The following is a 26,389-nucleotide window of genomic DNA, read 5'->3' as shown; positions in this document are numbered from 1 at the left end:
TTGTGAAGACAGTGATTTAGACCAGCACATTCTGTAAACGGGCTTGCTAAAATAGATAGCCCACTGCAGTGACTGACACCGAGGGATTCTGTGGGTAGAAACAAGAAAAGGCGGACATAACAGCCCTCATAACCACCAGAACGCAACATCCATCCACGACATGTCAACTTTCCCACTGTTTACTATGCTTATGCCAGTGCTATGTTATTTTCCTCAACCCACAGCACTGCAGATCCAACGATTTCCTGCCCCACCAAACCTGATCCAGCTCATGAAGGGCTCAGTAATCAGTTAATGAGCTGCATCAAGTGTTTTAAGGTAAGGAACAGTTGAAACCTTGCACAGATGCAGTTCATCAGAAGCAGTGTTGAGAAACACTGATTTAAACATTTGCAAAGCTTGCTTAGTTAGGCCTTTAGCAGACACTGCTAAGCTACTTTGCGCTATCATCTGCAAACCCAAGAAGTGGTACAGCTTTTACCTAATACACCTTTTACCTAATGTATTGTATTACAATAATAAATATGACTAACATTGATCATAATGTTGGGCATACTAGCATAATCCTCTCTACACTTAGTACAATGTGCTTTACCATGTTCTAGGCAGATCACTGCTCTCGGAGTGGGCATGGCTATGAGTTCAGAAGGCCTGTAACTCCAAATCAGTTGACCAATAGACTTCAGAGTACATTAAACAGCAAAAATAGGTGTCTTTTTTAGCTTGGGATTTAAGGGTTAAATAAATAAAGAAAGAAATAGCACAAAGATGAGCATGGAGAATGTCATTTTCTGAAGAGGCCAAGCCTGAACTAGAATTGTGTAACATATGGAAACAAGTGGCACTCGAAGTTGGTGGCGCTAGTTCGCTCCCAGATCCATTACAGGCTAAATGACTACCATCATCACCTTTCTGTAGCCCTCGTACTTTAATATAGCAGAGAGCTCTTGCCTTTACTCCACTTTGAACCCAGTGCTTTACACATTTCCCACTCTTCAGCATCAAGAAGAAAGAGAAGGAGACCCAACAGAGCAGAGACAGGCTGGATGATCAAGAACAATCAGTGCTAGCTATCAATGCTAATTGTTTCTACAGCATTATCATACTTTTCCTCAATTTCTAGCATATAATTGATATAAATCAAACTGCAAAGTTAATGAAAGAAAAGGCAGACAGTCATTAATGGCTAAGCTAATTATAGGTAAACAACCGATTAGGTGTAAACAAAACGGCTATGCTGTTTGCTAGCGGAGCAGGAAAACATGTCAGTAGGCAAACAGAGCTCCACAGAGACTAGCATTAGAAGACTGGCTACTGAGAACAGACATCATTACGCTGGCTCTCGGCTCCAGCCTTCATCAGACGAGTCGTCCTCAGCTTTCACCACCACCTGCACCGAGCATGACCTATCAGCGCTAATTAGCTACAGCGTTTCAGAAGGCCTTAGAAGCATCCTCCAGTGTGGCATGCTTCAGATGGGGGGGATCATGGTTCTGTCTGACCCTGATGTGGAAACACTGCACTCCAATTAAAAACCAACTGCAGCTGCAGATACCGTGGAGTATGATTTAATTAACGATCTTGTGACAAAATGACAAAATACACTAATGTATAAAGAGTACAACTAGAACTGAGTGGGTACAGAAGAACTCAAAAGAACTCACTGCATGTGCTCACGGAGCACCAGAGTCATCAGTGCCTGCTTGCATAAAACACCTTCAGTTGGATTTTCCCTTAAGATCACCCATAAGTGTTTCCTAAGGTTACGTGTGCTGCACAAAAAACCTTTAGAGTATTACTTAAGGGTCTCCATAAATGAAATCATTATACACTCTTACATTTTTCCTTAACGTTTGACTTTAAATAATCCCTCAAGCACTGCATAAAGTTCCTAAACTATTAGTTGCTTTAGTATAATTTAAGGTAAGGAAAATGATCCCTTGAAGTTCTTAGTCAACATAAGAAGCTAAAGAATTGGCTTTGTTGTGTAATCAAAACTGTTGTAGGAGAATCAGTTTTAGTTTTTAGCTGCAAAAATGATGGTTCTTCAAGAGTTCTTTAGTACAGAAAATGGTTATATATATATATATATATATATAGACTGCATGATTAAAGGGTTCTTTGTATCATGGAATGGTTCTTTGGATTGATGGAGAACGTGCTATAAATGGTTCTATATTGAAGCTTTCAGAAAATAGTTATATATAGCACCGAAAATGGTTCTTCTATTGTTACAAGCTGATGTCACAAAAATAGCGGAACCCTTTTCAAAAAGGTCCTATGTAGAACCATCAACAGTACATTCTCCATCAATCTGAAGAACCATTTCATGATGCAAAGAACCCTTTAATCATGCAAACCATTCTTTGATTGTTCATGGTTCTATACAGAAATCACTTTCTTTACTAAAGAACCGCTGAAGAAGCATCTTCTTTGAGTGTATAAGCTAGGTAACCTGCTAATCGTCAGTTCCGTTAATGAGAGAATGCGGTCATGGATAATATGGAACTTCACTACAACCAAACGTCACTCACGTTATAAACCCCTCAGTGCTTCCCATTGCTAAAAGAAACATCTGAAGAATTTTACGCAACACTCATAAGGAATTCCCTAAAGGGAAAACTGACCCTTAACTTTCAAACTTATGGGAAACACTTGAGATGTTTCATGCAACCGGGTAATGAAGATTGATTTGTTTAGTATATAGAATAATCATAACTGTGAAGTCCATTAAAGGTCTTATACCCAATATTTTTAGTGTATTTTATTTCATGCCCCTGAGAATGCCCTTATAACATCTGTGTGGTTGTCATAATTAATTTTCACGTGACCATTTTTTAGCTTCTATTTATTCCTCAGAATTAAACAGGCTGAGCCTTTGAACTGATATATGTGAATAAGCTCTGGTCTGACTGGATGTCCTGATTGTGCCTTGTTTAAAAGGCTGTCCAGGCTGAAACACTGATGACACTTATGACTTCAGTGTGAACGGACGGGGCTAAACTGCTGGCTGAAAACACGGACATATGTAAATGTGTTGGGTTTTGTGACATCACAAAAACAATGAACACAAAATAGAGTGTGTTTTTGCAGCTTAGTTTTTATATGTGGACTGTACAGACATGTAACGTCTGTCATTATTAATGTTTTTTACTACATCAAACTTGGTTTTGTCTGTGTTATGGGCCCTTCAAAAACAAATATGCACAGGCAGCCTGTATAATGGAAAACCACATTCCCTCAAAGCTTTGAAATAAGAGTTTGATGAAGTGTGTAAACACTTAACATTTGCAGACAGCCTGTTTTGAATTTATTTTTTGTGATGTCACAAAAATCTGTATACACACACTGTATATCTGCATATTCAGCCTAAAGCAGTTTAGCCCCACCCATTAATGTTGAAGTTATAAGGAGCGTTTCATCCTGGACTGGGCAACCAATCAGAAACATTTACATATATCAGTCTTAAAGGCACAGTAACCAAAACAAATGATCATGAAAAAATGAACTATGACATAAAACTACACCAACTTCATGAGCGGACTATGAGAACAATGTAGCATATGAGCTCTTTAAATATCCCTTTGTAAATCTAACCTATCAAGTTGAACATATAGATTTCAGATGTTTATTTCTAAGTTTCTGGCATCCAAACATGTACAAGAACCCCTTTTCTAAGCGAGTGCTGTTTACTTATCCTGATCTAAGTTCAGTCATGTAAAAAACTTTTGGGGAAAAAAAATCAAAGAGGCAGCTGCTTTTATCTTTGCCCTCAAAACCAATCTCTAGTTTTTCTGCATCGTCATGTCCGCACAAGTTCACTGCTGTAGCGAGACAGATGGATAATTAACACAGAGCCAGTTTTCTCACTAATATTGATCTAGAAAGAGAAATATTGAGAAAGATTGCAATCCCCCTCCCTCCATGGTAATCACACATGAAATTGCTTATAGATCAGCAACTACATTGCATAAAGATTAAGCAGACACGGCACTCTTCATCAAAACATGAAAAAAATCTATGTTCCTGGAACTCTGGTAGGACCCAGTGATTTTCACCACATGTCTACAGTTCAAAATGGCTGTAGTTTGTTTATGGTCCAGCACAAAAGATACAGAAAACACTCTCAAGCTTACAGAACATAGACTGCGCTATTGACATCTCACAACAAAACCGAAAGACGAGCAATCTGACAGGACGTCCCCTCCACCATCAACAACCAACCACAGGTACACAACTGGGACGCATCCTCAAAAGCCACTTTGACCATCTAGGCCATGCCACATCCTGCTGAGAAGAGATCAATATGTGCACAGTTAGTCTTCAACAACAGCACAGGCCAGCAGGGAAGTACAGAGCGAATGATGCCTTGAGCCCCTTTTTTAATGTAGGGTCAAATGGGTCTGACCATGGAGAGTAATCATTCTAGTGGCATTTCCACTAGAACATTTGCCTTTATTCAGTTTTTTTGGAGAAAACATCTCTAAAGTTCAGTCTTAGAAGTTGGTTGTCATTTTTTGTTTCTCATGATACCAAATGCAAATTTAGACTCACCAGTCCAGGGAACCTTCCTCCTGTTTCAGTGTTCTATTGCAAATTTTTTTCTTTTTGATTATTTCCTTTTCTCAGTTACAGCTTCTTGACAGCGACACATCCTTTCAGACCCATGTCACTGAGTTGTCTTCTCACAGCGGAAGGATGGACAGAAACACCTGTAGATATTTTCAGATCTGTAGCAAAAGCAGATCTTGATTTTCTCCTCTCTCTCAAAGATGAAAGCTTTAAATAATGTTTATCTGATGGGCACAGTTTTGGTGGTCCACCAGGTCCTGCACAGTTGTTGGGACACCCATTTTCTTTTCATCTTATAAACGGCCCACTGCATCGCTTCCTGTTGTAACTAGTTTTCTTAAGTACTTTCTCGTTCTGATTTAGCAGCAACATAAGATGGGAATAGTAACCATTCACACAGTGCTGCTGTGGTAACCGTTTGGCCCTACAATCTCACATGTAACATTTGTGGCTAGAGAGCGAAGGTTTTGTTGCTCAACATTGACAAAAATCACATACTTTGGAAGCAAGTGACCATTTCACTGGCAAGAGAACTGACCGACCAGATTGTTTTAGCATGTTGTCAAAATGGAGTTAAATCAAAAACAGAACAATCAGAACTCATGTACTTTATAACTACTTTAAAGACGTTTTAAAGGCAGAATGCTGGGAAAAGTAACTTTTTTCAATTCCCCAAAAAGCTCAGTGCTGTTACGACAGACAAGGCAACTGCTTACAACTAGTTATTAGCTAGCATTCCATTTCCTACTGGACTGAAAACAACCAGTGCACAGAAATGAGTACCCATGGCAGATATCCAGTCACTGTCAACGTAATTGACAAGATTCTGACAGATGTGGCCGCTTCAGTGTACCTCATAAGCGTGGGGGTGGAGTTTCTGTGGCTGAGACTCCTACAGCGGAAAAGCAACTGTAACTGCAGACTCACCTGGGGTCCTTCTGGATGCTGTCAATGGAGGGAGAACGGGCCAGGTTGCCCTCTGGAGGCAGGGCAGGGCCGGACTTGCTGTAGGGAGACTCCACGGAAGAGCAGTACTGCAGGGTCCGGTAGGGGTCAGCGTAGTTGGCGGCTGGGCCGGACGTGTAGCCGCCCCGCGGGTACGTCCCAGTGGCATTCTGACTTCCTGTTCGCTGCAAGGGTACGGAGTCAACACCGGGGGAGGACGGGGCTACGGCAGGAGAGTAGGGACAAAGCAAAAAATTCAGGACCTGCTCACAGAACTGGTTGACTAGTTCTAAGCAGAGGATGCAATGGCAAGACAATGAATGAGAACAAAATAGACAGACAATGATGGAGCGAGGAGAATGAAAGCGAAGGACAGAGGGGTAAGAGGGAGGCAGGGCAAAGTCAGAACAGATCAACGGTTATGCAAGGACAGAATTTTGGCATAACAAGGCTATTATAACCAGAGTGTTTTTCCCCCCACTGCACATTCAAAAACTGACCCGAAAAGGAACCAACAGGAATACAGTTCTAGTTAATTTTTCACCTGCTTGAAAACTGTCATAATAACTGAATAACTGGACAATTCAATTGTCTTTTTGGTCAAATACACACACACACACACACACACACACACACACACACATACATATACATATATATATATCTATATATATATATATATATATATATATATATATATATATATATAAACACAAAATCATGTGTAAAAATCTTAAATTTACCCGTTTGTGTGCGAAAATATGAGCACAGAACAAATGGTAGCACTTCTTAATGCACAAGTAACAATTACACACTTATTATCATTAACAAACTGTTAGATAATGATTAAGTTGCTCTTTATGGCGACCTGTTATAAAATGTTACCACTCATTTTGTGGAGGCTAGCATAAATGCTAATAATGTCAGTGCCAGCTTGCTATCTAGCCCATGTCACCTTAGTGAACTCTTTATAAAGTAATAATTTTAACAAAAGCCACATAACATACCACTCTAGTTCAAGTTACAGTTTCCATTCTACTGGTCATGTAACAGTGCTTGGTGACTTCATCCTCACCTGGGAGAGAAAAGAATTTGCTAAGTTGTGATTATCCTCAGCTGAAAGACCTAAAGACTTCAGTCTATAAATTTTTAGAATACAAATATAAATAATGACAATGCCCATGTATGAGTTTATATCCAAGATATATTTTAAGAAAAGCATCTCAGGGGGTCTTTATGAAGCTTTTTGAGAGAATGGCAATAATGTCATCAAGGCCAGGTGGGGAATGGGGTGGGGATCTATACGTTTTTCTAAACTTTTGACTGGTACCGTACATGCAAATTAGGTTTAGCTGTAACAATAATCATTACCAAAGCTATTCAAGAGGAGTTCTGAATATTTATTTTCTCAAAAAAGGCATAGAAAAAAACAAAACAGCCTAAAAATAGAATATGACAAAGCGAAGAACTTCAGTAAATGGGCCAAAATGAAAGGAGATGACTCTGCCTAGTCACAGTCATGTGTGACATTAATTCAGCTTACTGCTAACTCATCAGTAACTGCCAGCAGGAGCACAAAACAGCACTATTTTTAGATTTTAGTGTAGCTAAGTTTAGTGTAGCTGTAGTTTCATTCCATCTTATTTATGTTCTCAGTGTTGCCGTTATCAGTGATAAATTAGTGCTAATATCTGAAGGCAGGCCAATTGAATATGGATGACCCAACAATCTAAGGAGTAAACTCACACAGATACTATCATAGATCATCCCTCTGCAACTTTAGGTCCTGTACAAGACAAACTCCTTATAGACCTACGTCTGAAATGAGAATGATTCCCATGAGGGTTTGACGCCTTTCAAAGAAAACCATGGAGGCCTGAGATATTGGACAGTATTCATTTCCCTGTTATGGTAATGGGGCAGTCATTGTCTGGCCCGCGCAGACAGCCACAGTGCTAGAGCCCATAAATCTGAATGCTGAAGCGATCGATAGGAGGAAGCTGCTGTCTTCACCACAACACACCCTGCAGAGTGGCTGCACTGAATAAAGTGATGCATTGAATATACTGGATTCAAACATCATTTCCACATAGCAACATTATTATTGCCAAAAGTAGCCTGAAAAAAAGAAAATGATAAGGATTAATCATGATTTATCGCATTTGCCTTTTGTTTGCTGAAATCTGACCTTAAAGAAAGATTTCTTTCCTTTAAAAAGCAGAGCATGTCATTATTGCAAAATGAGTTGATAAAGTAAGCTTCATCAGAATGTATGTTCCACCAAGTGACTGTATACATTATTTATTTCAGACATACAGCCAATGGTTCCAACTTGCTCTCGTTAGTACATCTTATGGTTTCTTGTTACAGAGGAGGCTCTTCAGGAAAACTGGAGCTTTCCCCTTTGTTAGTTTGCTGCTTGTTGATTTATCTACAAGTCTCCTGTAGGCACTGTCCAATGTAGGCCAGATACTCTTTAAAATAAAGAATCCTAAACAGTTCTTGGCTTGGATGCACAGTTCTAAGAAGAACACTTTACATTATGTGGAAGTTTCTTAAACTTTAAAAAAGAGATCTTCACACTTACACATCTTATTAGTTATACAAAACGTAAGAATCATCTACTGAAGGTTCTTTAGGGAACCAAAAGTGTTTTTTCTATATAATTGCTCCAAAACACCCTTTTTGACCCTGAAATCCCAGTGTTGGTCCTAGCGTCGGTGTGACTGCTGGTGACGCAGCCATCGACAGCTGGAAGCCCAGGGCAGCATAATTATCCTCGCTCTCTCTGGGCAGGCATGATGCACGCCGCTAGTCAACGTGGGCGTCTATTAGCTGGCAAAATAGAACTGGCAGTTAATGATCCCCTCCAAGCGTGCTGAGCTGTTTGATGACGTTGCATTAGCAGCAGTTTGAAAAGATGTGGTGGCGCTTCATGTGACAAAGAGGGAGCATGTGCTAGCCGTCACCCTCCCAGCTTGGTAGCACTGTGCAATAGGGAAAATCTGAGGTAGCAGGCGAAAGTGAAGATGACTAAATTGGGGATGAAAATTAAGTAAAAATTTAAAAAGAGCACCTGCATTTTTTAAGAGTGCAGAATGGAGTAAGGGGACAGAAGATATCCAGCAGACCATCCATACATTTTCAGCTTGTATAAGGCCACAAATGCCCAGTCTAGGCTAATGCTAATTGGGCTAGAGTGTAGCTGTGGAGAGTTGGATGCAAACATTTTTTCTATTCAAATGACATGTTTTGTTGGCTGTGAAAATAAATGAAATAAATAAAACATGGCTTTTTTTATTTTAGTGCACAATTTCTATTTTCGTTTCACAAATCAGAAAGAAATAAAATATAAAATATAAAATCTGTCACAAATTTGCACAGGCCACATTTTATGTTTTATTTTTTCCCATTATGTTAAATTTAGCACAGGACATGTTCACTTATTTTCAGTTAAAAAATCAACAAAACATGTAATTTGATCAGGGGTGAACTTTTGCATACGACTGTATATTAACAGCCCTAGAGAGCTCAACTATTCAGATGGCATAAATTAAAGATTGCAGAGAGTGTACTTTTAGCACTTTGAAGTCTTGATTCATGAATGTCTTTAGAGCACGTAGCTGATTTTAGCTGAGGTAGTGCATTAATATGTGTGACACACAAAAATGAATTCCACCTGTAAAATATGATGCCAAATGGGGTAATAACAATTAGCTAACACATTTACAATGCAAATATAAAAGAGGAAGGATGTTCAAGGCTTGCAATTCTGACAGGCCCGTCACTGATTGTGTTGACGCTTACACTTTAAGAAAATTAGATATGCAAGCAAATTAGAGCGAATAAAAGTGAATTAACACAATTTGAAAACTATTAACAAAATATGAATATCACTGGTGAATAATAAACTGATGTATCAGTGAAATGCTCCTCGGATAATCACATAACATTTCAGATGACAGTTCAAATATGAATCTGCCTCTGCTTAATGGGTTTTTACCTGCCTAATCAGCCTAATAAAAATCCCGCCTCATTCCGAAGTCTACAACTGTTTGTGTGAAGCCCCACTACACCCCTTAGGATTACTACAGTGTTGTCTCTGTGACTACTTTGCAAGAGACTGGACTTTCTGTCACCTTCAGAGACCATTATCTTATCTGATGAAGTCAACACAGCATGACCTAACCTTGGGAAGACGTACGAGCATGGTTCTCGACACAACAGTACTCATACACAGATAAGCATATCATGCTGCATATAATCCTGTATGCTAACTTTACCTGCTGCTGGATATCAGTTAATGCACATGCAGTGACGATCTGATCTCTATGCCATAACCATCCAAACATACATTTTATGTCATTACTATAAATTGATGGTGTGCCCTGACCTATATGAAGATCTGCTAAACCACTACACACTGCACTTTTACTTTTCTGCCAATTTATTGTAAGTATAGTACTGTGCGTAAGTCAGAGACCACCCTTCATTTGTTTAATTTCCAGTCAAAACGGACATTAAATACAAGTTTTATTACATTTTCAGCATCAATAGAAAAAACAAAAACATATATTCAATAGAAAATTACTCAGAAGACTGCACAACTAAATACAACAGAACAACAAAAGCAGTGTGTCCACTCTTTGTCTTAACTAGTGATTGCACATTGCAAAGCATTGTACAACACGACTGTTATCCGATTTATCTTCTTCTTCTTTTTCTGTCAAATTTTTGTCTGTTAAATCGTCCTGCAGTTTCCGATATATCGACACAGTTCCAATTCCAGAATGTTCGGTCTGATTGGAAATGGTGTGCTTGTATACAGCTTTTTGATATGACGAACGGTTTCCGTACAATCTTCGTTAAATTACGATTTTTTTTCCCATAGGAATTAATGGGGTGAAAAACTGCATGTCCATCTACTGTACTTCTGCTCGACCGAAAGACACCGTTTTGCATACACAATCTTAGGGCAGGCCACCGAGCACGAATTCAATGTTGTTCTGACCTGCACTCATCTGTTTGTCTATTTTTTCTCATCCCTCGTTTGTCCCATAAACTCCTATTCATTTCTGCCCCCACATAAGCCCAATTATTTCTTTGCCCGACAGCCACCAAACTGCATGTGCTCACTCAGGGCAGGTCCGCAAACTTTACTGCACAGCCATACTGACCCGCACTCCTCTATGCGTCATTTTCTTATCCCTCGTTCCTCCCATACAGTCCCATTCGTTTTGGCCCCCAAACAAGCTCAATTATTTCTTTGCTCGAAAGCCAGGAAATTGCATGTACACACTCAGGGCAGATCCCCAAGCTCTAATTCACAGCCATACTGAACCGCACTCCTCTATGTGTTGTTTTTTCATCCCCTCTTACTCCCAAAGACTTCCATTCATGTTTAACAACAACTACCAAGCACTTGGCAACCCTCTAACAACTCAGTTTACACCCCTCATGTCATAACAACTGCCTAGAAAAACCTTACCAACTGCCTAGCAACAAGTTTCCACTCTGCATTTTCTTCAGGAAATGCACTATTCTAGTTACAACTTCCATTCTTTTCAGAAGGCTTGCTTTCAATTTTCAAAGAAATCTACAGGGTTATCTTTCTATATTTCCAGAGTTCAGTCTCAGAAGTTTGCTGCATTTTCTGCTTCTCTTCATGTTAAAACTCATCAGTCTATAAAGCCTTACTCCACATCTCAGATAGCCCGTTTCAGGGTTCTTTTCTCAGTAAGGGCTCCTTGACAAGTACACACCCTTTCAGACTCATAGTGTTGAGTTGTCTTCCCACAGTGGAAGGATGGACAGAAACACCTTGATTTTTTTTTTAGATCTGAAGCAAGAGTAGAACATTTTTGCTGTTTATCTGATGGGGACAGTTTTGGTGGTCTACCAGGTCTTACATGCTTGTTAGGGATCCTACTTTCTATATTTTTAAATAATTTTGGGGACGCTTTTGAAAACTGTTTTTTCATCTATTTTCTTTTGATGCTCTCTATCCTTACCACGAATTATCTTATATCTAATCTCATCAAAATTATCTTCTGAAATTAACCTGTACTTAATGGCTGTTTTGACTGGAAGTTAAATAAATGAAGGATGTTCTGTAACTTTTGCATAACTGTATAACTCTCACATGCCAGGCTCTGCCTCCTCCCACTCTCCAGTAATCGACTTTGCTGGCCTACCGATCACCGGCTCTCCCAACCCTCCAGCTCATTCCCTTTCACACCTGAAGTTCATTTCACTCTCCCCTTTAAAAACTCTCATTAAGCTTTCCCAGGATGTGAAGTCTCTCGCTTCCCAGCTGAATTTCTAAACTGACTGAATCTATTTACCTTTTCTCCCTGACTTTCCTGTTTTTTTTCACCCTGGACTGTGTTTCTTGTTATATTGCACCTCTCTGCCCATTGTTTCAGTACTGTTTGCTGGCTTTAATTATACGCTTTAGAATTCGCCTTTTGTCATTAAAGTCTTTGTGCATTTGCATCCAGTCTCCATCTCATCCCTGACAACACCTAACTGTATATTCATTTACCACTTTACCAGAAACACCTACCATATAGGTGCGCCACATAGGTAGCCCATCTGCTGCTGCACAGTTTATCACACTCTACTCTGTTTGTCATTGAGGAGGGACCAACATAAGACCACTACTGATCAGATATTATTTGAGTGGTGGTCCATTCTCAGCACAGCAGTGATGGCACAATGGTAGCAGCATGTTAGGGACAGTCACTGCTGGGTTGCAAAGCATCCACCAACCAAAAATATCCAGCCAGCAGTGGCCCAGTGCTCCGAAACTGACCACTGGTGAAGGGAAAGACAACTAATACAATCTCTGCATGGAAAAAGGTTTTACGTGTGCACTGATAAGGTGGACAACCAAGGTAGGTTTCCAATAAAAGTAGTGAGTGTAAACAGTGTTTAAACATTCCACCAGTGCACCAACCAACACAAGCTAACACATGACTACCAGTCACATCCAAGAATGGTTCTCTACCCAATTTGAGTGGACAGGATACCTACAAAGTACATCTATGTGAAACCTGAAAGGCCTGTGAGTGTAGGTACCTAATAAACCAGCAAACAGGAAACCTCCAGTTTAAGTTTCAACTAAACCTCTCTGGCATGAACTTCCAGCACAGTCTAATGACTCTAAAGTTTTAAGGGGAGTTCCACCAAGTTTTCAATCTTTCTCTATAATTAAATAGTTGTAATGTAAACAAAGTCATTCTGAGGGGTTTGGTGTGAAACGCCCTGTTCTAGAGAAACTTACTGGTGATAAGAACCAGATGATTAAAAAAACTCCCTCACAGAAAGTTATTACACGAACTGGCTTTGAATATGCTGCTTGAAGCCTGAGACATTGTTTTATGGTAGGTTTGAGATCAGTTTCAGTCAAACTGTTTATTGACTTCAGCTCTGCATTCAAAACCATCATCCTGTCCAGACTGGTGTCCAAACTAAACACTCTTGGAATAAGTCACACATTGGGCAACTGCATTATGGACTTCTCCACCTGCAGACCACAGTCTGTTAGAATGGGTGACCACACCTCCCCCTCCCTCGCACTCAGCACAGGATGCACATAAGAGTGCATCCTCTCACCCATGCTCTACACACTATGACCGCAAAACCTAGAGGTTGATGGTTGACTTCAGGAGGGGGAGCAGAGTGTACACATCACTGAGCATCGAGGGGATGATGGTGGAAAAGGTGATCAACTTCAAGGTCTTTGGTGTCCACACAGCCGAGGATCTCAACTGGTCACTCAACACATCACACATTGTCAAAAAGGCTGAAGAGTGTCCACCTGTTACAACAGCTCCTCTGCAACTTCCACCGTGGAGAGCATCCTGACAACCTACATCACGGTCTGGTATGGCAGCGCTACTGCTGCTGAACATAAGGTCCTGCAGAGGGTGGTGAAAACTGCCCAGCACATCACCGCAGCTGCCTTCCTACCCATACAGGACATCTACAACAAGACGTGTCAGAGGCAAGCCATCAGCATCTCCTCTGACCCCACAAACCCCAGCTACTCCCTGTTTCAGGCTCTGCCATTCAGAAAGAGGTACCGGAACATCTGAGCAAGAAACACCAGATTCAAGAACAGTTTTATCTGCGAGCTGTTAAACTGGTCACACCAACACCACCAACCAGAACATGATCACACACACCACAGACTGTTACTGATCTAAACCTTAATCATCCCAGTTTACTCAGCATATCTACACACCAAGCTCCACTAGCTCCTGGGACTGTATGTACATGCACTTTAACTAGAACTCACTATACCTGAACATCTAACCTGTATACTCACTATACTGAATATTTATGCAGTAAGCTGCATACTTGACCATTAAGCTGCTAATGCTCATTTACCTGCACTGTACACTCTGTGATTATAACATCTGTGATGTTGTTTACAAACACATAATTTGCACACCAGACCTGGTTTGCCTCAGTATACTGTACACTTCTAATTAAAAACACTATAAACACCAAAGCTGTAAATCACTCAAGACTGTATATGTATTATAGTTTATTTATTATAGTATAGTACCTACAGCTTGAACTTTAAACTCTACCTATCTTTTTACCTACAGTTACTGTTCATGCACATATCTGTATTTACTGTTTATGCACCTACTGTCTTTGTACTACTGTCTCTTATCTATTTTTATCACTGCACTAGAGAAGTAGCCTGACAGTGTTTCATTATAAGGTATGACCCTGTATTGGTATAATGACAAAGTTAAATTGAACAGAGCTGAATTTAACTGAATCAGGTTTTGGCCTAAAATGATTATTTAAATGTATTCATGGTGGAAGACTACATGCAGGGCCTTGTAAGGCAATATAGTCCCCAATGAAACATTTTTTTTTCACATTTGTAACTATTTTACCATCATCTACATTACATAAACTCAAAAGACACTGTAGGTTTGCTAGTCATTTTGGATAATAAATAAAATATTTGCATTGTAGACACTGTAACCCCTGTTTCCTATCACTGTCACGTTTCTCTAAAATGATCCATTTCACATAAAGGCAATCTAAATGAGTTTTTTACATCCCAACAATCAAATTATGCAGGTATTTTTTAAAAATTTCACTTTAAGAAACAACAGACTTTCATGTTGCTCCAATATAAGTGCACTTTGTCTGAGTAAATGAGGCCGCAGGCAGCATTGTGTGTCTGACACTGTTAGTTAGCGCTCTCTCCGTTCTCGCTGACAAGTCGACAGACACCGCTTATTAATTTCATACAGAGGCTCTTAAGCATGCTAGCTTGCCGATAATGCGGCACGGTGCAGCCTGCTCATAACAGACAAGGGGGTTTATTCTGACCTTGTAATTCTTTAATTAGCACCCATTCTAAGCCTTTTTACTGGGTGTGAGCTCCCTTCGGAAAGTCCCGCCAGCCTCTGCTGTCGTCAGCTTGAAGGACACTCGCGGATAACTGGCTACTTTCAATTACTGTAAAATCTCCCTTCCCTACTTTCTTAATCGTGTCTTCTCCTCTCAGCCCTAATCGGTCCGCTGGGCTACAGATAAATGCTGGAGATGTCAGGTAGAGGATGAGATTGATCCTATTTTGTATACTGTGATTGTACTGCTTAAACAACTACAGAGAGTCTGTGATTTACTGTCTCTCTGATGGCTGTGTGCGATCTGCACTAACTGAACATTTATCTTTGGTCCAGACCAGAAATATAGATGGCACCACTTTTTATTTTCCATTTCTATGTTAAAATCTTGAGTACTGATATTAGTACTACTTTGATACTTTTGTACGCTTTTCTTCTATTTGATTTTTCCACTGAGGTCCCCTTATGAGGTTTGTATGGGCGTATGTGCTAAAAACATAAATATATGTAAATGACCTCTGTTCTGACGGGCTATTTTATACAGCGCTTTATTACAGTCAACTTTATTGATTTTTTATAAGTCTATGCTAATTATAAATTTGGTGCCTCCAACATACCCCAATGATCAATAAAACCTGTTTTGGAACTTTCCACAGGTAAATATAGGTAACAGGTGATTCCATCATGAGGACAAACAGACTCTGTTGCCACTTAGTCCAACAGTTTAAGAACCACGTTTCTCAACATACAACTACAAGAAATTTTACATTATAGAATACTATTAAAAGATTCAGAGAATCTGTCGTTCATTGCTGCATCTACAAACGCACATCAAGACTCGACTACACAAAGTGGAAGCCATACATCAACAAACACCGCCAGCGCCTCTGAGCTAAAGCTTATCCAGACTGACACAAAGTACAAACATGCTGTGGTCTGTCAAGTCCACCTTTCAATGTTTTTTTTGTTGAAATAATGGTCATTGTGTTCTCTAGGCCAAAAAGGACCAACCGAATTGTTACCAACACAATGTTCAACAGCCAGTGTCTGTCATGGTATCGAGACGTGTACCTGCACGTTACAACAGCTACAACAATTGGTGTCCTCAGTTCCCAAACAATTAGTGGATGCTGCTAAACGGAAAGGTGATGGAACACAGTTGAAAACATACCTCTGTCATAACTTTTTTGGAACATGCCACAGGCATCAAATTTAGAATAAGTGTATAAATACAAAAAATGTTTAAAGTCACTTTAATGAAACATTAAATATCTTGTCTTTATACTGTCATCAATGGGACACAGACCAAAACTGCAAATCATTGCTGTCTGTTCTATTGTCCCAGCTTTCTTCTTTTTTTGGACTGGGTTTGTATGTAAATCTGTTGTTTTTTGCGACATCACAAAAACACTTAATTAAAAACCATTTTTTTTGGCTTCCATATATGGACTGGGGACTATATATGAAAAAATCTGAGTGTTGCTTGTGCAAGTGTTTCATTAAGTCTTTCACACTAAACATGTCCTTTACATGCATGCTACGCTGCTGCTTTACTTTTCTCCTGCTTTGTTGCAAATTATTTCCACAGACCCAACATAATAGCAACTCCAAAATGTGTGCTTTGCTGAATAGCCACTTGTTGCTACTTATGTTAACAATAGGCTACATGTGGCCGCTGTTATCGTCATATTACATTATGTTATGCTGCACTACAAGCAATTATGAGACATTTCAGGCTAGATTTTTGGCAGAGCAGGATCAGATTTGTTCTCTTATATCTCCTTTATTCAAACCAGTAACATCACAAAATTTAACCCTTTTACACAGTAACCATAGAATACAATTTAGACTTGTTTTGGAGGATGAATTACGCCTTTTTTTGGCTTCATTACACTGATGGAACACATTCCAATGGAGATGTGTATAATTTACAAAATGAGAAGCAAACTGTATTTCTGTTCAAGTCAACATTTATGAAAGTGTTTTTATTGTGTTTAATGTGACATTTTTATTGTGGCAGTACATGATCTGTGCTTTCCACTTTATCTTGGCATGGCTGTCTTTTCACAGCAGGAGGTTCTCAACCCTCCTCTTTCACCCAGCACTGTTCGTTAGCAGCTCCACACAGACACAGAGAGCCAACACTACCCTTAATAAGAGAGTTATGGGGAACAAATATGTTATTTGATTGTATTGATTAATAATATCCCAGTTGTTTTCCATTCTGTGGGTGGAATGGCCACTAGGTGGCCTGCAGTAAGTGGCTACACTGCATTCTGAATCAATGCCATTTCTAGCCAGAGATATTACTTATCAGAAATCATAAGTTTGACAAAACATCAGCAGTGCATTTTGGACATGATGTTTGTCTGAATTTTGCATCGTATAAAGCTGAGCATATTGTTCTGACAATCAATGCAGATTTCTGCACGGGGTCTACAGAAAGCATACAGGGAGCACTGATTCACATGCATGCTTGATGGAGGTAAATATTAGCCAGCGTCCTCCATCGTCTGTTTTGTCTGACCTAACTCCACCCCCCACCCTGCCCCCCCCAGGTCTGCCTCACGCTTTCTGCATCATTTCTAATTCTAATCTCTTGTCGCATTGAGGCCCTCGACTGAAGCTGAATATTCTATTTGCTCTGATAATGGGATGCTCTTTCAAATTACTTGACCTTTCAGATACAAATCAGTGGACGCCGCGTCTCTCGGCTGTACCAGGAATGTGTAATGCTATCATAAACAAACAAGGCCTTCTCTATCCCTGTTGCTTTCGTACAATTATCTGCTGGGAAATCAGATCTGTCTAAGGACATCTTTCAATTGAAGGCTAAAGAAAATGGTTCTATCTATTGCAGCCATGTAGAACATATCATATAATCATCAGATGTCCAAGCTTTGTGCTTATTAGCCTCCGTCAAATGGAAATGCCATTTCGGAAATCTCACCTTACCTTACCTAATGTCTTGTCAGAGATATATTCAGAAATCTTAGGGCAGATTTATTAAAAGAGGCGCTAATTACAGAAGGCGTACCAATACTTTGCACTGGAGGAGGTGGCCAATTTAGCCAGTTATCTACTAAGAACCTTATTGTACCCATTGAACCCATATGTTTTTTGAATGTATGCTATACAAGATAATATATACATACACACACACACACACACCGATCAGGCATAACATTATGACCACCTCCTTGTTTTTACTCTCATTGTCCATTTTATCAGCTCCACTTACTAAAACTCCAGCAGCACTGCTGTGTCTGATTCACTCGTAGCAGCACAACATACACTAACACACCACCACCACATCAGTGTTACTGCAGCGCTGAGAATGATCCACCAGCCAAATAGTACCTGCTCTGTGAGGGTCCATGGGGTCCTGACCACTGAAGAACAGGGTAAAAGGAGGCTAACAAAAAAAGTATGCAGAGAAACAGATGGACTACAGTCTGTAACTGTAGAACTACAAGGTGCACCTATATAGTAAGCGGAGCTGATAAAATGGACAATGAGCATAGAAACAAGGTGGTGGTCGTAATGTTATGCCTGATCAGTGTGTCACTCTATAAAAGAAGCTCCATACTGCCTTTACTTTCTACACGATGCACTGTGATAGTTTCTAGTGAGCGTTTTTAGAGCACAAATTCAGAATGCAATTCACAGGACAATGGAAAAACCCACAGCTGATTTGCTTCATCACTGTAGCAATAAAGGATAACAATATGAAATGAAAGAACAAAAGCTTACAATGTGAAGTATGCACTAATGCCTTCGCACATTTCTGGCTTTGTTAGAAACAATCACTTTATACATCAAAAAAATGCAACAACTGCACTTAGAAATCAAGTTAAACATGAAGAGTATCTTAAAAGGCTGAAATAGTGGCTTTTTTGCCCGGATTAAACTCGTGCTTGAAACGTCTGAAATGTTATAAATCCTCCTGTGCCAAGTCATTTCAAGGCCATATTTAGCAATATAAAAGCTGTGCGTGTTTGTCCAGTGAAGCAGAAATGAATTTTCCCTCAGAGCAATAACAGAGGAAACATTTACATGAGTTCAGAGAGTGAGCCTTAATAGCCATATTGCCTTGTAATGGTCCTGTATTGTGCGGTATGAAGTTGAAGATCTATTTTCCATCAAGGCTCTTTTGGGCCCAGAGGCGTTCTGGCATGTTAAACCTGCAGACATGCATCGATTAAGCAAAACATCCAGCCAGGGCAGTGCTGATCTCCGCGGAAGTCAATTTAAATGACTCCTGAAAAAAAACATTTCATTCTTCTGTAATTATGTCTCCATCCTGGCCGCTGTTACACTGCTTTTGATGTCTGTGCACACGCTTTTGTATCTCTGCAGAGCAGAGGTGGGCAGAGGAGCCAAACACCACCCTCAAGTAAAAGCGCTGTTACTTCAATGACTCAAGCAGAGGTCAAGAGGCTACCAAAAAAACAACCTGAGTAATAGTATGAGTCAAAGATCTTACGAACTGAGTTCCTTACAGAACTGCAGTGGGACTTCTTAGTATATCCAGCATCTATCGGCATAAGAAGTGTGTCAGGATCACATTTTCATTTATCTCCTGTTTGAGACAGTAGGAGCCTTCACAATAACTGCAATTAACACTTTAATTGTCTTTGTGGCCATTTTAATGCCACTTTAAATTGTCCAATCTGGTTAACTGGCTACCTTGCTTGCTAGTTTGCTTAACTTATTAGCAGATATTAAATAATATACTGTACTGTTCTGTGCGTACACACTTACAAAGTGCATCTACACGTGCATTGAAGAATGTGTAGAATCAAGCAAAGCTCGAGTGTGTTAAAATGAGCAAAAATAAAGGTGCTGCGGAGTTTAGCATAAATGCTAACAGCATCGTTGTTAGCTTCATAACTTCTAAGAATGGCAATCAAGACATCAACATACCATTCTAGTGCACCTTCGGCCCGAATACTGTAACTGTGCTTTTTCCATTGGTCATTGGTCCTTTACTACAGGTTCCGGTCTTACAGGTTTGGGTAAAACAAGACTGGCACCAACAGAACCTAATGGTACTCTTTGTCTTTGGTAACACTTATAGCGGAAGTCAAGTGAAAATAAAGCAAAATTTTTACTTTTCCCGGCAAAGATAAAGTCATTCAACAGGGAGGGTGACATGGCAAAAATATGATACTGCGATACTTCAAGAAAATTTCATGATACACAATCTATCACAGTATTTATTTTTTCAGCCATCTGATCAATTGGAACTTACAAAAAAGAACCAGAAGTGCTATATTTTGAAAAATACTGTCAAAAACTGTGAACACAATGATTGTTACTTAATATTTGTTATACTGTGTTGCACTAAATCCAGTCAATTGGGACTTTTTTTTGCTCATTATAATGAAACATGCAGTTGGTCAGTGTTCTACAAGTACTGATGATAAGCACAATATATTCAGAAAAGCACACTGTATTGTGCCATAATTCATCACAATAACAATAAATATTGTCATATTCTCCAGCCCTATCATCAATCACTGCAACATGGCCAATAACTACATCAAAATGAAATCTAGAATGGTAAACTGCTGCATTGTTATTTTTAGAATAATTACTTTGTAAAGAGTGTGTTAATGTGAAATAAACTAGTTAGGACGCTAATGCCATTAGCATTTACTACTATTAGAATTAGTACTTTATAAACCGTTTGCTAAGGTGAAATGAGCTAGTAAGGCGCTAACAGGATTAGCATTTATGCTAGCCTCCACAGAACGTGTTTTTCTCATTTCATCAGAGAAAATTATAATCTTTACTTCTTCACAAGATTCTGTAGACATTATAGACATCTGTGTGAATGTGGGAGCACAGAAAAGTGCACTATATTATTTATATACTTATATTTCTCTGTACAACTAGAGTTAAGCTACAGTAAATAAGACAGTTACTGGTTCAGGTCACACTCTCAAGAGAAAAAAAACAATGAAAGCTCTAATTGACTCATCTAAGCCTGTATACGTGTATATATTTTTGTGTACGTGTGCAAAGAACAGTGTAGTATATTGTTTCACATCAGCTAATAAGTTAAGCTAGCAATAACTAGCAAGCAAAGTAGCTAATTAGCCAAATTAGACACTTTAGAATGGCACAAATTGGACAATTAAACTGTTAAGTGTGATTATAAGACAGTTCCATCTGTTTTAGGCAGGTGGAAAATGAAAACCTTCTAGAGTCCTATATATTGGATGATGGCCAATGAGACAAACACAGCTCCAGTTTTCTGGAGCCAAAGGTTCAGACAGTTTGTGCGGTGAAAACACGCCCTTGGTTTAAAATGAAATGCTGACGCTTCAAAAGTGAGAGGTATAAACAGCAAAGCAGTCCAAGAGCTGAAACAACAGAACAAGATGGAATTAAACAAAATAAATTGTAATCAGACTTCAACAGAACTGAGAAAGTAAAAAGATTTCTCATAAATATACTTGACTAGAAGTAAAACGACTATCTGGAACTACTCAGAAAGGTACATATCCATAAAAATTGTACTTAAGTACACGGAACTGAGTAAATGGAACTTGTTACTAGCCACTGCTGCTCCAGAGACAGCAGTTAAACGCCTGCAGTTCAAAAACAATGTTGTGTCAAAGACGCAGTCACTGCACGCTAACTAACAAACAGCATCAATGACACTCTTGACATTTACTGAAAGGTGGTTTGTCAAGGGATCTTTTTGCGCCCAAGTGCCACCGCATTCGTTCAATTAAGGAGCATTAACCAGACATGCACAGCATGCCGCTTCAAGCACGTCACGATAAACACTCTTAGCACCTTCTACCACAACATTGGACACATCTAGGTCACTGAGATGCACGCTAGCTGCTAACTGTCTCTAGAGAAAGAGGCCTGAAGAAAAGACACAAGGTGAGAATCTACTTCAATCAAAAGCTATAAAATGTGTAAAAATGCATCTGAAGGTAGGAATACAAATGATTTAGAAATGTTAGGATATAACTAATTATTATAATATGTACTATTCGCATTTACTTTATTTTCTGAGCAAAATAAAATAATTTCAAACAAAAAATGCCAGAAAAAAACGGTATGTACTGTTCCTTATTGTCTATATTCTATGGCTATGGGAATAGCTCCTTGAGTCATATTTGTTTACTCAGTACACTTTCAAAACAATTATGAACTGTAAATAATAATCAGTTGCAAATACAATAATCAAATAGAAACATGTGCAGGTCTGAATGAAAAGATGCACTGAATTGTTTTAGTTAGAATCATAACTGAACTGTGAAATTTGAGATTTCATGAATCATGATCAAACTGAAATGTGGTAAACTAAGGTGTCGTGATGCACTGAACTGCTTCCTAAAGAATAACAAGCAAATAAAATTATTAAAAATGTACACCTTGTAAATGCTACATTTCTTTTTCGGTTACGCCACTCAGGGACGTGGTAAGTGGTGGTGCTGAGGGGACTGCATCACCCCCGATTAAAAATTGTTCAATTGCAACTGCTAATAAATAAAAAAAAAGAACATTCATGAATACTCAAATAATACGAGCATATTAAAGGCGTGTTATTGTTTTAGGTTGGAGTTTGCATTTTTATTTTATGTTTAATGCATATATTTTCAAAATCTGCAGTAGCCATGCACTATTACTGTATCCTGTGAGCTGAATTACATCTTCCCTTGCCAACTGTTGGCTGCTTTGCTTCAAACACAAGCAAATTCAGGAGTCCAGAGTAAAGTATATGTGCAATTGTAGGCTATTTGTGAGCACTGAAATTATCTATTATTACTTTTTAAAATGAAAAAAGTATCTAACTTTTAAATGCACCACGTTTGGAATACATTCTTTGTTTTTCATCCACTATGTCTTCTGATCTGTGTACATTTGAGTACTGAATCACAGTGTGTAGCTTAATTGTGGGCGTACTACAATGGGTCACCACGCTGCACACCAACAATCTGATTGGTTGCTGCTCTGCCTGTTTTGCATCCTCAAACTTTTGATTTGTGGTTTGACGTGTTAGTTATATAAATGTTGTGCTTGATGTAAATTATCAATCAAATTACTCACTCAAATTAGTCACTGTGTATGCCACCTATCTTCAGCCTAAACATCTTCCCATGTCCCTGATGGCATTTTTGCCCCCTCAGCCTCATTGGCTTGACAGAATTCACAATTCTGTATCAGTTTAATGTTTTCCTTCATCAATGTTCTCTCACTACAATACCCAGCATGGATTACGCAATACATCAAATAATTATAAGGAATTCCTGTGGTGCCAACCAATTCTGACGGCTAGCTAGAGTCCGTACAGTTACAAGAGTTATCCATCATCATGAAGTGAGTATGTACTGCAGGAATATGTAATTGGTCATTAGTCATGCTACAAAAGAGCTGTGTTCATGTTCGAGACTAGCCACCCCCCCCCCAACCCCCACCTGGCCTGCATCTGCCTTTTTATTGGGTGCCCTCAGAACGGTGATTTACAGAGAGGACGTGCACTCTAAAGGCCAGCAGCCAGAGCAGCCCAAATCCCTCCTAATGGAGGAGAAGCAGAGGCTCTGGATCACTGGCTTTATGTCGGCCTGTGCTTTATGGTGTGGACTTTTAGTACTCGTTTATTGCACTACTCCACTTTTATAAGGTGGTTTTTGCTGCCCGTTCCTCTGCCCTTACACAGTTCTCTTCTGCAGTTTCTTTTCTGATTCATTTACGAGATGGGGAATTACACATATATAAAGGGTAAATGACATTGTTCTCATGTGATTTGATATGCTAGGGTTTCGATTAGCTTAGACTGTGGGATTTCACTGCTTCACACTGGTGTTTTCTCGGTTCTTTTCAGTCCAATACATTTACAAGACAAGAAATTATACATATATAAATGGCGAATGGTATTGTTCTCCTATGATTTGATATGCCAGTCTTTTCATTAGCTATTTCACTGCCTCACAGTGGCGTTCAAACAAAAGCTCTTGTCACTGACGACCTAAAACTAACCTCTTCTTTTATACGAAGAATACATTTGCTCATTTGTTCTTCGCCTGTCTTTTATGCCATCTTTAACTCTGTACAGCAATGAGTGAGACACATTGAGGCAGAAGGGTCTACACAGGTGAAACCTGTTGAATAATGTATTACAGCTCCAGTCTGTCTGAATAATGTGAATGCTAAAGTTATATGTTAATGTCCCAGCCTTTGCCTCAGCTGAACCAAACATCAAGAAACTCTTCGGGCTTGGACTAAGCCTGACTCAGAGCTTTACAGCCTCCTGTGGGGTTTGCTAGGGAATTCCAACCCACTTCCAGGCAAATAACCTCATATTTATCACTGAAGAGTTTAATCCAAGAGCAAGCACCTGACGGGCAAACAATAGCAGCTTCTCCCACACATCATCCAAGCTGCCAATGAATGCCACAGGGACCTAAGCATAGGGAAAGTGCTGATTTTCTCCTAGGTTTCTCTTACTAAGGAAGAGGGGAAAGCTCTCGGTGGAGAATTCAGGCCCCACTCCCTGCTGTGCTTAGCTCTGAATGAGCTGAAAGAGTTCTGTTATGAGGACGGTGAAGGGAAACAGCTGGAACAGGGCACGCTAATCAGGTAAGGAGTTAAACATGGCAGCCCAGGCCTTCTCGCTAGGGACATTTCTGCTGATTCCTGGGGACATTCTGGGTGGTGAGAGTAATTAATGTATCCTGAAGGCTCAGCACAATAATGTCTTTATTACAAATGGGCTCACATTACATACCGTAGCTGCCATGAGAAAACCCTTTTTTTTTTTTTACATTATTTGAAAATACTGGCTGCCCATTCTATTGCATTAACGTTTTATGATGAATGGACCAACAGAAATGGTCCAAATGTACTTGGAATAAAACCGCTTTACATTAACATAACTGTCGTGTTATGCAGCTTTCTGTAGTGCAGCACTGCATCCCTCAGCATCATCAAATATGTTTTCAAAAACGTTCTGCACAAATTGCAAGCTATAAAATTAAAAGGCATTTAAAAAAACTCAGTTGTTCCTGCCCAGCAGCTTGTTTCAGTAATACATGCTTGTTGTGTGACGAAAATGTAATAATGCCATTTCCTGCAAAAACTGTTGTCGCATAATGTTTTATTTATCAAAAAAAGTTGTATTCAACGTTTCCATTGCTAATGTTGTATGTTGCTAATGTTGTATTAAATCTATGCATAAACGCATACTTTTTCTCAAAAAGAAAAAACAAAAACAAAAAAACACTTCCAGTGAGGTTTCTGTGACATTTAAACAATTTTTCCACTAAAGCTGAAAGGAAAATGTTTTGTCGGCATTCACAAAACACTGCACGATGTCTGTTTTCATAGCTTACACCTTCGAAGCATTACAGCATTTTTCACAAAAAAATCCTTTGGATGGACACATAGCTAGTTTAACTAAACTCATGATTTTATATTGTTTTCATGTTTACATTTCTATATCACTGCTGGCGGAACAAAACCTTGCATCTCCAAAACGATAACTTTACAGGAAAATGAAAAACATACTTCACTATTCATGCAAGTCAATGTAACCAGATCTTTTTGCAGATAATTCTGGGCCATTTCTTTTGGTCCATTCATCATGAAATTTACAAGTAACATAAAGGAGAACAGGCATTTTCAAATTATGTCAAACACTGAAAAATGACAAAAACTGAGATACTGGGTTTAATTCAAATTAGCACTGGAAGAGGTTCTAAACAGGGCTGCTCAATGAGTGCATTGTTATTTGCACTCACCATGGAACCACTTGCCGCAAATATAAGGGAGAATAAGGACATTAGAGGTATAACTCTGGGGCTCGTCAGCACAAGATTTCATTGTATGCTGACAATGTTTTGATTTATTTAGATTCTCCAAAGTGTTTGATTCCTATATTAATAGGGCTAATTAATGAAAACGATATATTCTCTGGATATAAAAAGTGGAAAAAGTCCTAGTGGAATTTCTATTTTCAGCATGCGTTTTTCATTTGAATATTGGCCCCCAAGATCATGTTTGATGGTAAATTGTTTATCTGTATGTGTGTTCAACTGTATCGTTGCATAGGATGTCCATGAAGCTCCCACTGTCTTTTCTATTTATCTATTTAAGTATTATTAAGGTTTTTTTTGTCTGTCTTGTGTTACTCATAATGGTTTTGTTGAGAAAACAGTGATTCTACCTTCAACAAACACACAACAGAGAATGAAGTTTTAACTCTTTGGCCAAAAATAGAAAGTGAGAAATCTGCATAACTTATTAACTCTACTAACTTTAGCTGTGAGCTTGTTGTCCTCTTCATCTGACAAGTCATTTCTGTTATGTGAGAAACACATTCTCTCTATGGTAATGATGACTTGAAGACAAAGTTACTACAGTGATACAGCTGTAATGAAATATCCTAGCAGTAATGTTAGCTATCGGCCTTCCTCCTGAATTCACCAGCTAACAAAAAAAAACCCCAAAAAAAACAAAAAAAA

The 26,389-nt window shown here is 39.1% G+C and overlaps 1 protein-coding gene across 1 annotated transcript in view; it reads right to left on the bottom strand.

Moving 5' to 3' along the window:
* ctnnd2a (catenin (cadherin-associated protein), delta 2a) overlaps nt 1-26,389 on the bottom strand; it is a 547,011-nt gene that overhangs the window by 216,006 nt on the left and 304,616 nt on the right. The window contains exon 9 of the mRNA XM_036558377.1: nt 5,500-5,740. Within this exon, the coding sequence (XP_036414270.1) occupies nt 5,500-5,740 (241 nt within the window). The remainder of the gene's footprint in view (nt 1-5,499; nt 5,741-26,389) is intronic.

This window comes from Colossoma macropomum, unplaced genomic scaffold (assembly GCF_904425465.1).
Source record: "Colossoma macropomum unplaced genomic scaffold, Colossoma_macropomum, whole genome shotgun sequence".
Taxonomy (NCBI): domain Eukaryota; kingdom Metazoa; phylum Chordata; class Actinopteri; order Characiformes; family Serrasalmidae; genus Colossoma; species Colossoma macropomum.
The sequence above is the reverse complement of the archived record's forward strand: the minus strand, read 5'-3'. Positions and strand labels throughout refer to the sequence as shown.